The 11,182-nt window shown below is 34.9% G+C and overlaps 1 protein-coding gene across 1 annotated transcript; it reads right to left on the minus strand.

Moving 5' to 3' along the window:
- Positions 1-4,122: 4,122 nt before the first annotated feature.
- On the minus strand, positions 4,123-11,027 carry LOC137932995 (DNA replication complex GINS protein PSF1-like). Its single transcript, XM_068776719.1, has 3 exons — positions 10,838-11,027; positions 5,360-5,424; positions 4,123-4,624 (listed from the first exon to the last, which is right to left on the minus strand). The coding sequence occupies exons 1-3, from the start codon at positions 10,907-10,909 to the stop codon at positions 4,174-4,176; spliced, it is 588 nt and encodes a 195-aa protein (XP_068632820.1). The 5' UTR covers positions 10,910-11,027; the 3' UTR covers positions 4,123-4,173.
- Positions 11,028-11,182: the final 155 nt, after the last annotated feature.

The following is an 11,182-nucleotide window of genomic DNA, read 5'->3' on the forward strand; positions in this document are numbered from 1 at the left end:
ACACAGATAAACTATTGGCATGAAAAAAGAGAAATATAACACGTAATCTATTTTTACTTAATCATGTATATATAAAATAAGTTAATTATTGATATATAAAAAAAAATTAATATTATTATAGATAGTATTATTATTTATTATTCTTCTTGCTCAAAAGACTTCAGACTATCAAAAGTCATAGCCATTTCGCACTGCAGTAAAAAGTCTGAAATTACGTTAAATTACCAAAATAAGTTTTTTAATTTTGCACATCGAGACTTGAGTAATAAAGTGGCAAATTTTAATTGTAATGCTTTATGGTACATCATATTTTTTGTTTTATTACACCCAATTATGCCTTTTTCGATTTTGATACACGTCAATCGTTTGACAACTGGGAACAGGTATGTTAATATACTCTGTGGTTCATACGGGTAAAGTAATATTTTTATCATTTTCTTCGAAATTTTCCATTTTGTCTCTCCATAACAATCTTTCCTTGCATTAGCGAAAATACGAAAAAAATAAAAGTCGAGCCTTACTCGAGTTGGTTAGTTCGAGTAGAGAAGGTTGTTGTATTACCACATGAGCTCAACACGTATTGGTGAAAAATCATAATCATTTGTTTATTAAATGCAGCACGTACTTTGATCATATTTTCCTTCGCCGTTTATTAGTGGTAAGTGTGCCACCTTCTAAGAATCTAATACTAGAACACCGCTGCTCCAGGTGCGAGGATTGATAAGTAAAAACGACTGTTACATGGAGGTAGTAGCTTTCCTCTTCAGCTAATACTCAAAAATACAATCGATTTTATGCAGCTCAAAAGTAAAAACGACCTTGAAAATCCTTAGGCTTTTCAAAACAACTGTTTTAAAAACAATAATTGCGCATATTCTGATAATAAATAAAGAAAATAGAAGAAAAATTAAAAAACCTGGACAAACAGGGCCATTGCTTATCTGCCATTATAATTTTTATATACGTAATTCTTTAAAAAGCTTTTTATGTATATTGTGTAAAATGAAAAAATGAATAAAACATGCATGGATTTACTTCTTTCTAATTATTCATTTCCGCCGAGTAAATGTGAACAATTACCTTGAGACCGTTGTCTTTATTCTTCGGTAGTCGAGCATAAAACATTATTTAAAAAATGTCAACACGGGCGGAATGTTCAAGTGGTAAAATATTTTATTCAAAAAAGAAGAAATAAATTTTCATTCATGTTTTTATGTTCATAATATAAGGGCCAACCTGCGCTATTCGGAATCTCATCCCGGTCAACATAAACTGAGACACCTGTGGTAAATGTAGTTAAATATAAAAATCTCGGTTATTATTAGTGTAATGAGACAATCATCATCTATAACCTCATTTCAAACCATAAGACGTCCACTACGAGACAGGCCTCCCCCATAAGTTTGCAAAGAAACCGTTTGGAAGCAGACTACATTCCGAGTTTTTCCACAATAACAGTCTTCAGAATGTAAAATAAGACAATAATTTTTTTATTATTAATTTCAGGACCTCATATCGCATAATTTTTCATTTCAATCTTTTAGTTCGAATTTGAACATAGCCATATATCTGTCTCTATCATAAAAATAGTATATATATATGCAATTTCCATATCAATTGAGGATATTATAAATCGATAAGCAGTAAGGGTAGAAGCTGCACGAGCCTTGTCGATGAGCACGTTGCATCATAGCATATACAAACTGATTTATTTTAAATATAAAAAAAAATAATTAAATAAGTATCCACGTTAATATCTCCTGTTTAATCAGGAACCTTGCGCAGCACTGGTACAAAAACAATTTATCGCAGAGAATAAAAACAAATACAAAGAAGTACAAAGATCTTATTTTCATTCTTTATTATTCTTTTTTAAACTACCAGATTACTATGGCAACATTTTTATACGTCAATGTTAAAATCGTATTACATTGTCTTATCTTGTGTTGTCAACGAGCTGGTTTCCGCAACCAAGCAGCGCTGCGCTCATTTTGCCTCATGGTTGGTCTTAATCAAGCCAAGCCAACTCCTCGATAAATCCCAGCAGACCCTTGATGTTGCCGGCGATTTCGGAGAGGCACATCGGCGTTTTGAGAATCCGATAGCCCTGAAGATAGTATTATTACATTTACTTGCCACTTATTTTATAAATGATCGAAATAAGCCATTTATGAAAAACTTAAATATATATTAAGAAGAATATTCAATCAGAACGGACTATTTTTTATCTGTTTCGGCTTGAATTACAAAAGTCTATAAACTCCTAATATTAATCGGTTTTGTTTTACCCGGTTCAAGTATCGCTTATTTTGATTCGCCAATTATAATTCTTTTATGAAATTTTAATTTACGATTAACACATTGTTGTTCATAAATGTTCGGTATAAAAGTAAAAACAGTGTTACCTGATTTATTTCAAGTTTTATAAAATATTTCTGAACAATATAGCTTCTTTACCGACAGGGACATTGCGATGATCATTGCAGCCAACATTACAGCGGGTAGACATTAGAAAAACAAAACAAAAAAGTCTATTAAAAATTTAAATTTATTCTTCACATATTTCGAGATAACGCAACCAAGCTGACGATTATTAGGTAGAAAAATGTATGGTCTCACATTTTGGAAATCCCCAATGGAGATAACACAACGTCGCAATTTCTTTATTGGAATATTTTATATCGTGTAGGTATTTACGGTCGTAATAAAACATGAAGACATCTTTGTTGTGAATCACGACCAACTGACGGTGTCGATGCAACCCGACACAACAACACGACAAACAGCAGTGGGATGACGTTACGGAGCATAATTGCATTAGCTAATGTTAAAAACTAATAACCACAACGTTTATTTGTATATATAACAGAAAAAAAAACGCGTCGTTTGCCAAATATTTTACAATAAAGGCACTGTTGGCAAAACCGGGAAAGTCCGTCGCATGATTTAACTTTCAAAAGCCTTATATTTTACTGAAATAGAATATTTTATAATATGCAGCATGGGCTACTAAACTGAAAAAGAATATAAATTTAGTAAACACATAGAAACTTCATTATTTAAAAATAACATCAGTAGTGATACATCAAAACCGCAAATTCGTGAAACATCGCTCATGGAATGCCGTATTTCGAGAATGTTATTTTTTACCCGGGCATTTATCGTCGATTTTTTGACGTAACACTGTTGAGGTACACACAGAAAAAAACCAGACACGTGAGATCTGGACTCGGGGAATAGGAAATACAAGATGTATGTCTCCTTCACGCGATATAAGGTTTTCCGCTAAACATTACATTCTGAATATATGGGAGGTCGCGCCCTATTATTAAAACCGGGCCCTACTATTGTTAGCATTAAAATTGTGCAGAAGTAGAAAGAAAAGTTACGTAACATGGCTTTGTAGTTATTTATTAAAGTAACTTACCCACCTTTCCGGAACACCATATATAAAAACAGGATTAGGGTAAATGAAAAATAAATTGAATTCTTTCCGCATATAATTTATTGTTTATGATTACATTGTGCGTTTGTACGAGCATACTCAAGTTTTTAATAAAAATAGTGTATCTAAATGCACAATTGTGAACAATTAAAATTTAAAGACTCTGTTTTAAGTTTAACATTGGACGGTGAGGTGTCGACAGCTTCCAGTTGTCATAGGCTAGATGGAATTGTCTAAAACCATCATAAATACCGAAGTACTGGATGAATGCAGAATTTACTGACTGTGATTGTCATTGTCATATTTCATAATTTGATTTAATTTTGACACTGTCATAAATTTAAATTAATACTAAAATCTATTAACCAAAAATTTAAACCCGTATCAGTATTGAACCTTAAAGACAATTCATTATTTTAAATTTCGAGTATGTTATTTAAAAAAAGGACTACGGCAAAAATCTACTTCTGGTAAGAGCAAAGCATTGATAATAACATACAGATATGCTGTCAAACTGGTTGGCCCTATCGATTTCTGTACTTTACATCAAATAATTATAATCAATTTTCGCATTGATAATTTTAGCAGCATTTTGAATTTACATATTCAATGAAGAGAAATAAAATATTGTCAAAAAATGTACAAAATTTTATTTTGGGCGATACAATTGTTACCAAAAATTAAACAAATATGATCCCGGGGACTTGCCCGGAAGTCGATAGTAAAGGCTATGTAATCTGCTTTAGAACGCCCTGTCGAATGAGTGTCTGGCACTCCGACGTGGGCAGAAAGTGTCTGCTGTTCTTTTTCAAGAGAACCACATCACCATCCTCAAGCTCCAGCTTCCCGTAATCAGATAAGCACAGAACTTCGATGTATAGAGACTTGGGCGGCCTCAGGTTTTCTGTAAGATCGATGCCGCTGTAGCCGATGTCCTGGCCTAGAGAGCGCATGTAGGAGGCCAGGTTGGTGGAGTACTTGGAGAACCAGTCGTACTCGCTGTCGCAGAGTAGTTCCCTGACGTCCGGCGGCAGCACGGAGCCGAACTCCCAGCGCAGCGTCCTGATCTTGGTCATGCGGCTGTACAGGTAGGCGAGCAGGCAGCGCTTGTTCCTCTCCAGCGCTGCGTGCCGCACCTGTACCGCCGTCCAGAGCGACTTGTTCTCCGTAGTCGCATTTCTAAAAAAAAGTTCAACTCTAGAAACAACTCTATCAAACGTTGACAAATCCCTAAAGCTCCAGGAAACCGCTGCCGTGTCATAACAAGCAGTGAGTTTACCGAGAAAAGATAAATTGACTCATCGGAAGATTTCCCTCCAGTTTGTGTACAGCGGCGTCACTACACATCGAACTGTCGTCACGTTAATTGCGTCGTTACGTAATTCTGTTCCGCTGAACGTAAATATTTGCTCGCCTGAGACGGAAATTAAAAACATCAATCGTACACGTTTTGTGTAAGACAGATGTTGTTGTTTTTGCACCAAATTTACATCACCAAACTAAAACAAATGACGAATCAAATATATGAAAATTATCACATATATGTCTTTCTATCATCATTATTGTCGGATTGACTTGGCGAATTAAACAGAATACGCTAAAATATTACTAAAGTGACTTAATCCATCATCTACGGCAATAACAATCTAAAATTATCAGCATAGATCTTCAGACAATAAAAAAAATTATGATCTAAGACAGCGATTCGTAACATGTGGTGCGTGACACATGAAGCCAGGTAAATAGCATTGACGGAAACACAGAAGTTAAGACGGTTAACTTGTATAAACATTTTTAAAATGAACACATAAATCAAAAAGGTTTTGTCGTTTAGCGAGGAAAATTTCACCGAAGAAACTCTTATAAAAAATTATTTTAGTTTTGTCTTAATTACCGATAATAACTGCTACTCACGCATCTGTCATATTCATCTTGAACAGCACGTGCATCTCCTCGATGATTTGGCGCACCTTCTCATCCTGCACAAGTCGTCAATTATATTCTTCTTTCATAACAGTAGGTTATTAGAGAAAACACATTTGAATATATTGCGTAGTCTAACTCTCCTTAAGACACAGAGAAGCCCGTAGGAAACTATACGGCTGCACTAAAGTGAGGTGGTAGGTTTTTACATGCAACATGAACTCACAAAACAGACAGAAGGACATATAAACTTAGTAGTAAAACTATAATTTTATTGATACTTCATCATCATTTCAAACCTGACATGTCCACAGCTGGGCATAAGCCTCCCCTTAATGTCTAATAGCTGTCTCAAACATCGCTGAAATCTAACATCACGGAGCTTCGGGTAAAAGTACACGACAGTTACTGTTACTGTAACAAACAATTCTTAACAATTGTATTTAATATATACAATACAATCTGCATATCGTAAAATACTTTCTTCCGGAATTCTAAAATCCGCATAAGACTTAAAAAATTGGACTTTTAAAGTAAACGTTGTTTCATTTCCCTGATAAGAACATTGACGTCACTCAAAAATACAGCAATTCTAAAAGTACCCTCGTCGTTTCAGTTCATAGATGCAGTGAGGCATAGTACTCCCCCAAAGATATGTATGGGAGGATATACCATAATCACCACACTTAGGAGGCGATCTCAATGAGGTATTATGATAAGCAGAGTGCGCTGCAGCCCATCCTCTGAAAACTTGTTTATGAGCACGGTAATCCTTTATAAGTAATACAAAGTGTGAATTATATAAGATTGTGTTCCGGAAATCGAACCCGCGACATACGGTCACTATCGCGGGGCTACCACTGCTCACGAATATGATACATATAATCAATAAAAATACGGAGGTAAATAAGGTTGTTACGCAGTGCGAAACAAAGTCGCTAACAACGTGTGAGTTCAGTTGCTAACGCAGTAGTTCCTCAACCGACCAAACACCACGTGTTTAGTACACGCTGGTGGAAGAGGAAGCTGGAGCGGCAGTGAAGATGACATAAGGATCTTAACTGTTTATAAGGCTGGGTAGACTTACAACCCATTTCCCAAGAATAAGAGCAAATTCAAGTTCAAAACCATAATATCTTTATTGTTGTGATAAGATATATTCAATAATATACTCTTATTTTGGATATAAACATAAGAGAAGGAAGATGTAAGAAACCTTATAGAAATGTATTATACACGCGTGCACTAAGAGCTATGAAGGATTTGTTAAATTTTTGAAGAGGACACGTTAAGCGTTACGTAACAAAGTTTAAAAAACTGTAACAAAGTTTAAAAACGGTACAAAGAACCCAAATCCAAGAGACCATGCTAAGGTCAGTGACTTGCGCACAAATACTAATTGGGTTTTTTTTACAATTATCGTCGTTTTACAAAATTTATCTACAATGGGTTTTTCCGGTATTACTAAAGTTAAACACATTATCCCCTACGTTTCATTTATATACGAGTATATAAATACATAAAAATATATAGCAATCCTAGATTTGTAATCATATTTCGAGAACAGTGATAGAAAGGTTATAATTAAAGATCTAATCCAATGCTGGACACCCATCTATCCACGTGTGTATATATACCTTAAGAAATATTTTCCCGTGTAAACAAGGTTTCTGTTTAACGAGAGTTGAGTGTGGGTCTTTTATTATCCACTGCAAATCTGGATAGGACAGCAACAACAAATAGTCTCGTGTCTGTCCTTCTGTCTCGGGAACATGAAAGACTACACCTACGGACCTGTCGGATTTTTCCATAGGGGATTCAGGGACTCATCTAAAATACTGAAACCAACCTATTATCATGGATTCCTCCAAAAAGCAAGGTATATAAAGTCTCTTGTATCACGGCGGCAAGCGCTAACGCGGTTACAAACATTTGTATTTTCATATCTTGTACATGTGATCGCTACAATTTGCTTATGCCTTTACGTCCAAGATTTATCGGTGACTGGCACGTGGAGAGTATTACGATAAACCAGATTTGTTAACATCTAAACTATGTTATGTGTCTCTCGCTGGGCATTCGGTCGATGTTTTTTTTTCTCTCAAATGATTGTGGTTTAGAATCTCATGTGGGTTAATGATACGGAAATCTCGTGATGCTGCGGTAAAATCCATTCCTGCGGTCCCGAGCACGGACTTGTAAAATTTCGATTAGTTTTACGATTAATCATGTGACAAGATAATACACAGTTTGTGGAATGAGGATTTCACCAGTGTGCGTAACATTGGAAAATCCCGAATGGATTTTATTTTTACTTTAAAGGCAAAAAGCGGTAAAAACTCCGCTCCACTGTTTGTCATTAATATATGTTTATATATGTTTCGGAAAAGTCTAGTTATTACCCTAATATGAACCATTTTGTTGATGTGCTGTTAACTTAGGCAATACAAGTATTATGATTCTCTGCCTGTCGTAAGAGGCGTTGTGTGTATGGATGGCTTTTTTTACTCGTGGGGAAATCCTGCATGGGACACCCCTCCGCTGCGGGGGCAACAAAAGGGTTATGCCGAACTCCTACTGGCTAAAACCCCACAGCCTTTTTCAAGGACTTTTGTTGAAACTAGGGGAACGCTTTTGCATACTACCGCAGTTTCAACGGCGGTGGCCCAGCCCCTCGACTCCTTCTTGCGGCGGATCACCCCGACTCCGTCGCCAAGGCCATGCTAAGGTGATTGGAGAAACGTGGTATAACACCCTTCGACCTTCAGGTCTTCGACGGCGGATGGGTAGCTCAGATGTTCTTTCTCTCTCTCTCTCTCTCTCCGCAGCCTCCTTCTGCGACATTACTTTTTCGCAGAATGTTATACCAGCGCTCCATAACTGCTCGTTCTGTACCATTCCATAAAGTGTCGGTGAGTTCTCGGCGCAGCTCTACCCAAGCTGCACACTCAAGCGTGTGCTCAGCTGTATCCTATTCACTACCACAATACTGGCACATAGTCGACGGTTGCCTGCCTACGCGACACAAGTACTTGCCAAAACTTCATATAACCTTGTCCATCCTCCAGAGGACGGGGGTATCTTGTGTCAGACGTTCGACCTAGATAATGTTAGAATATTTAATGTTGGAATAGTACTTTGGTCTTAGTTATATGGGCTACGCAGAAGCCTTCGAGGTCTCTACAGGAGCCTCAGCTCCCTCCTCCCCACCCATCTATAATCGTAACTCTCAAATTAAGTCAACGCTAAGTACAAGACTTTATTGTACTTTGCTCTAGATATAAACGTCTTAAGATCCTAAGTTCTTCCAATTTCGCGACAGAAGGATCAAGCGAATGCCGTAATGGAAACGAAAAAGTAACACGGCAAATTGAAAAAATTATAACCTTACATATAAAAAATCTATGCCTCTAGACGGTAGGACTATGAAGGCAGGAAAAAATCATGGAAAAGACAAAAATGTAGCGACCTTGTGAAAATGGTCATAAAAAGACTCCCATTATCACATTTACCTTGCCAAGAGCATAGGATTAAGTAAATGATTGGCTATGAAAGATATCCAAATTTCCCTGATAGTTGATATCTTCTGCGAACCCTCTGGTATATAGATAGTTCCCTATTAAAATCCATTATCACCCAAACAGAATGACTTGAAATTGATATATTCAGATTGCTGAGACTTAAAGCAGCTCTCCGGCACAATGGATAACTCTATAAAACTAAGCTTTAAAAATAAAACCTCCATAACACTGGACTCCTCTTCATATTCCAATCATATCGTCATAAAGAACATATAATTGTAAATATTTCATGACATGGGTTGCTAATACATTTAGTGACATAAAAGTATAGAGTTGAGCACTTTGGTAATTTATGATATCACCTGGTATCCACTGCAACATTTCTGAGCTGGAAATACATATCTATCAGTTGTCTTTTGAATAAAATTTCTATTGTTTTCACCCACAAAAGAAATATGTCCAGCGAGATTACTAATCTATCTCAAATCAATGTTACCCAAACATAAATAATATGATATCTACTGTAGATAACATGTTTTGGTTATATTTTATGTTGAATTGATATAATTTTGCCAATTATTAATTTTATTATTGTAGAAATAACACTGTGTTGAAATGTGTGGTTGTTAAAATATTGTAATCTTCACAGTGCAGGGGGTGAATTCAGATTGTCTATCTAGTGCAAGTAAGACCTATCCTCCTCTGACTAAGCCAACTTCTGTTCCATAGTTAATGCAATCTCTATAATAAAACACATCTAGCAGCCGCGTTGTTAACAAAGTCATGCATTCTGAAGACTGTAATATTATGGTGATAAAATTAAAACGAATGATGAAAAGACAGAAAAAATATGTTCCCTTTTAAAAAAATATGTATTGCATACTTAATATGGTCTCAATAAGAGTTGATGAGGACTTTAAAAGAAGAAGAAGAGAAAGTCATGTTATGCATTTCTGCTCACTTTCCAGGTGAGGAGAGTCAAAGGTTTATATTTATTCAGAAAAATGTTCTACACGACATATCTAGAGGAAAAAAATCCATTTCACTAACAAATGCTAGTAAATTTATTCTGGTCAATTATTAAAAAATGTATTATCTACCTGCAAGTAAATTTTATTAAGGCAGGTAGTTGACAAATAGTTAACAAAAATAAATGAAACTCTCAAATTTAGCTGAAACTTATTCAATTCTTAGACACAAATAGAAAATTTAATTATTTATATTTTAATATAATTGGAGCAAAAGTAAACAAAGAATTTGAGACTTGAATTTTGACTAGAAATTTTTTTCTTATCTATTCAAATTAATAAATTTTCAAAAGGCTATTTGATTGAGGACCTTTGGTTAGACTTGTAAATGGCTCTCAGCTTAACAATTGTAAATGAAATATAACTACTACAGCTGTAAATCACATAATTAGTGTCTTCTGAACAATAATTGTTGTGTTCTTGAAAAAGGTTATTTTTCACTATATGTTAATTTTTTAATTTGGAAAGATACTGATGACAATTTTTTTAAAACTATCATTGAATTTTTAATATTTGAACACAAAATTGTAAAGGAATTTATTTATTGTACGCAGAAAGTACATGAAGATCCTCTAAGAAATAAATTATCACATATTATGTATTACTGCTCTAAAAATGTTAAAAACGCGAATATCACATACACCGGAAATAGAGGAAACCAATATGAAATTCAACTATACAATCAAATATCTACAATGTATGAAATATCCATTAATTTCTACTGATTCCTGGAATTGGATTTCATACTATCCGCGTATTACTTGGAAAATAGTTTATTGTCTAGCAACAGGAATAAAAAAAGTTAATACAAAAATAAAAGACATCGTTACACAGATACCACTGAAAGTTAAGAAAGCAATGTTTCTTCCCACGGGCTAGCAGCTACTCTTTCTTCTCAATTATATTTTAAAAATACTTACGTTGTACTGGTCAATAGTATCACGGTTACGTTCGGTCTCTTTTAACAACTCTATTACTTTTTCGCCGAACATTCTTTGAAATCTTCTTTAATATTGTCCCGCCAAAATATCATAAGGTTTTTCAAGTAACTTTTATAAATTTAAACACGAAATTTCAGAAAACATTTTTTAATTACTTCAGCAAACTTTTAAGAGATCTTTGAATCTGTTATGGAAAATAATATTATTTATCAACAAAAACAAAGTATTCGTAACCTATAAAAATTAATCCGAAATTTGACATTTTACAACGGTTAGTCGTTCGGATACTTGTAAAAATACTTGCGCGTTACTTTACGTTTACAG

The sequence above is a fragment of the Battus philenor genome, unplaced genomic scaffold (assembly GCF_028537555.1).
Source record: "Battus philenor isolate CCGP_79_NKW_IND1 unplaced genomic scaffold, ilBatPhil1.0.hap1 SCAF_12, whole genome shotgun sequence".
Lineage (NCBI taxonomy): Eukaryota > Metazoa > Arthropoda > Insecta > Lepidoptera > Papilionidae > Battus > Battus philenor.

Bases quoted from the DNA above. Each gene is read 5' to 3' on its own strand.
- LOC137932995 (XM_068776719.1), bottom strand. From the start codon at position 10,909: ATGTTCGGCGAAAAAGTAATAGAGTTGTTAAAAGAGACCGAACGTAAC. The intron at 5,425-10,837 runs GTAAGTATTTTT...CGACTTGTGCAG, and splicing joins ATACTATTGACCAGTACAAC to GATGAGAAGGTGCGCCAAAT. The intron at 4,625-5,359 runs GTGAGTAGCAGT...ACTTTTTTTTAG, and splicing joins AAGATGAATATGACAGATGC to AAATGCGACTACGGAGAACA.